Raw genomic sequence first — 1,348 nt, 5'->3', positions numbered from 1 at the left:
CCATTCTCTCTTTCGCCGTTGTTATACAAAACACTTGAGAAGTAGATGCACTCTCCTTCACATCCGGAAATATTCCTACCCAAAAAATTCGGGCTGGAGCATTCTGACACAAACAAGGTTAACTCACTTCCAATGCTCTCAACCTTGCACCAAGAAGGCTCTTCAGTACTCAAATCAGCCCGATATACCACCGTATGATATTCTAAAGCAACCATATCTTCATCTACATTTGGGTCAAATACAAGTGCTACCAAGAACAATCCCTCACTGGATGCCACAAGGTTCCACCGGTGTGTGTCCGGTGGCACATTCATATTTGGTAGAAGTGTTCCCATTCCGTGATTACGGATGTCACATACCGACATCTCACCGACATAATCCATAACAAAAATTTTGTCCTGGTAGCAAGCAATTGATCTAATATTGCAAGAAAGCATTGTATCAAGAAGAGTCCAGGTTGGTTCTCCCTTCTTGCAAAATGCAATTTGGTCAGAGCAACCAAACACACCAACAGCGACAAAATTATCTCCATCATATTTTGGTGGTGAGAGAAGGATGATCTCCTTAAAAAATACCTCTGTTAATTCAAATTTGGTGAGAGGAGACGGGGCCCCATCAAAATCATATTTGATCCAATGACCATCCTGATTTATCACTTTATATATTGAGGTAGATGCTATTTTTTCATCTACTGGTGGTAGATTTATTTGAAATTTTGTAAAAGGATTAAGCAATGAGACAACTCCTGTCTCATCCACAAGTGCAAGAAATCCATGGGAAGAACCACATATTACCTTGTTGTGAGCTTCAGGTAGATGTAGTGTAATTCTGCTCTTATCACAAAGACTGTAGAAAAGAAGTGTGTCGTTGTGGGGATCGAATGGTAACATGAGGAGAGGTGGGAACCTTACAGATGGTACAATGGAGCGCCAAGATTCACAGATTGATCGAATTGTGGTACGATCAATTGGTGAGGGGAGTATTTTGAAGATTTTTTCAAGGATTTCATCTGGTAGGCCAGAACTCCAATCCAGCTTATAATTTTTTTTCATTGAAGTTTGAGAGGCCATGATTAATGGAGGAGTTTAGGCTAGGGTTTGCTCAGGGTATTAGGGAAAAGCTTGATTTTTGTAGAGAAGGGATAAAATGGGAAAGTGATAACGGCACAATATTACTGCCACGTGGCCTCACAACTTGTTATGAATTTACATATACTGATGGAAGTAAATTATGACAGTAAACCTTCACAAAAAAAAATTATGACATGAAACGGTTTATGACAGCAATGCAATGCAAATGTGCGATGCACTTGTTAGCTAACTTGGAAAGTACTTTTGAGTAAGATTTA

At 39.5% G+C, this 1,348-nt stretch overlaps 1 protein-coding gene across 1 annotated transcript; it reads right to left on the bottom strand.

Moving 5' to 3' along the window:
• Window positions 1–202: 202 nt before the first annotated feature.
• On the bottom strand, window positions 203–1,070 carry LOC144557125 (F-box protein SKIP23-like). The gene is made up of 2 exons (XM_078305656.1): window positions 360–1,070; window positions 203–223 (listed from the first exon to the last, which is right to left on the bottom strand). The coding sequence occupies exons 1-2, from the start codon at window positions 1,068–1,070 to the stop codon at window positions 203–205; spliced, it is 732 nt and encodes a 243-aa protein (XP_078161782.1).
• Window positions 1,071–1,348: the final 278 nt, after the last annotated feature.

Source organism: Carex rostrata, chromosome 7 (genome assembly GCF_964058835.1).
Source record: "Carex rostrata chromosome 7, lpCarRost1.2, whole genome shotgun sequence".
NCBI lineage: Eukaryota > Viridiplantae > Streptophyta > Magnoliopsida > Poales > Cyperaceae > Carex > Carex rostrata.
Note: the sequence above shows the minus strand (reverse complement) of the source record. Positions and strands in the feature narration are given on the sequence as shown.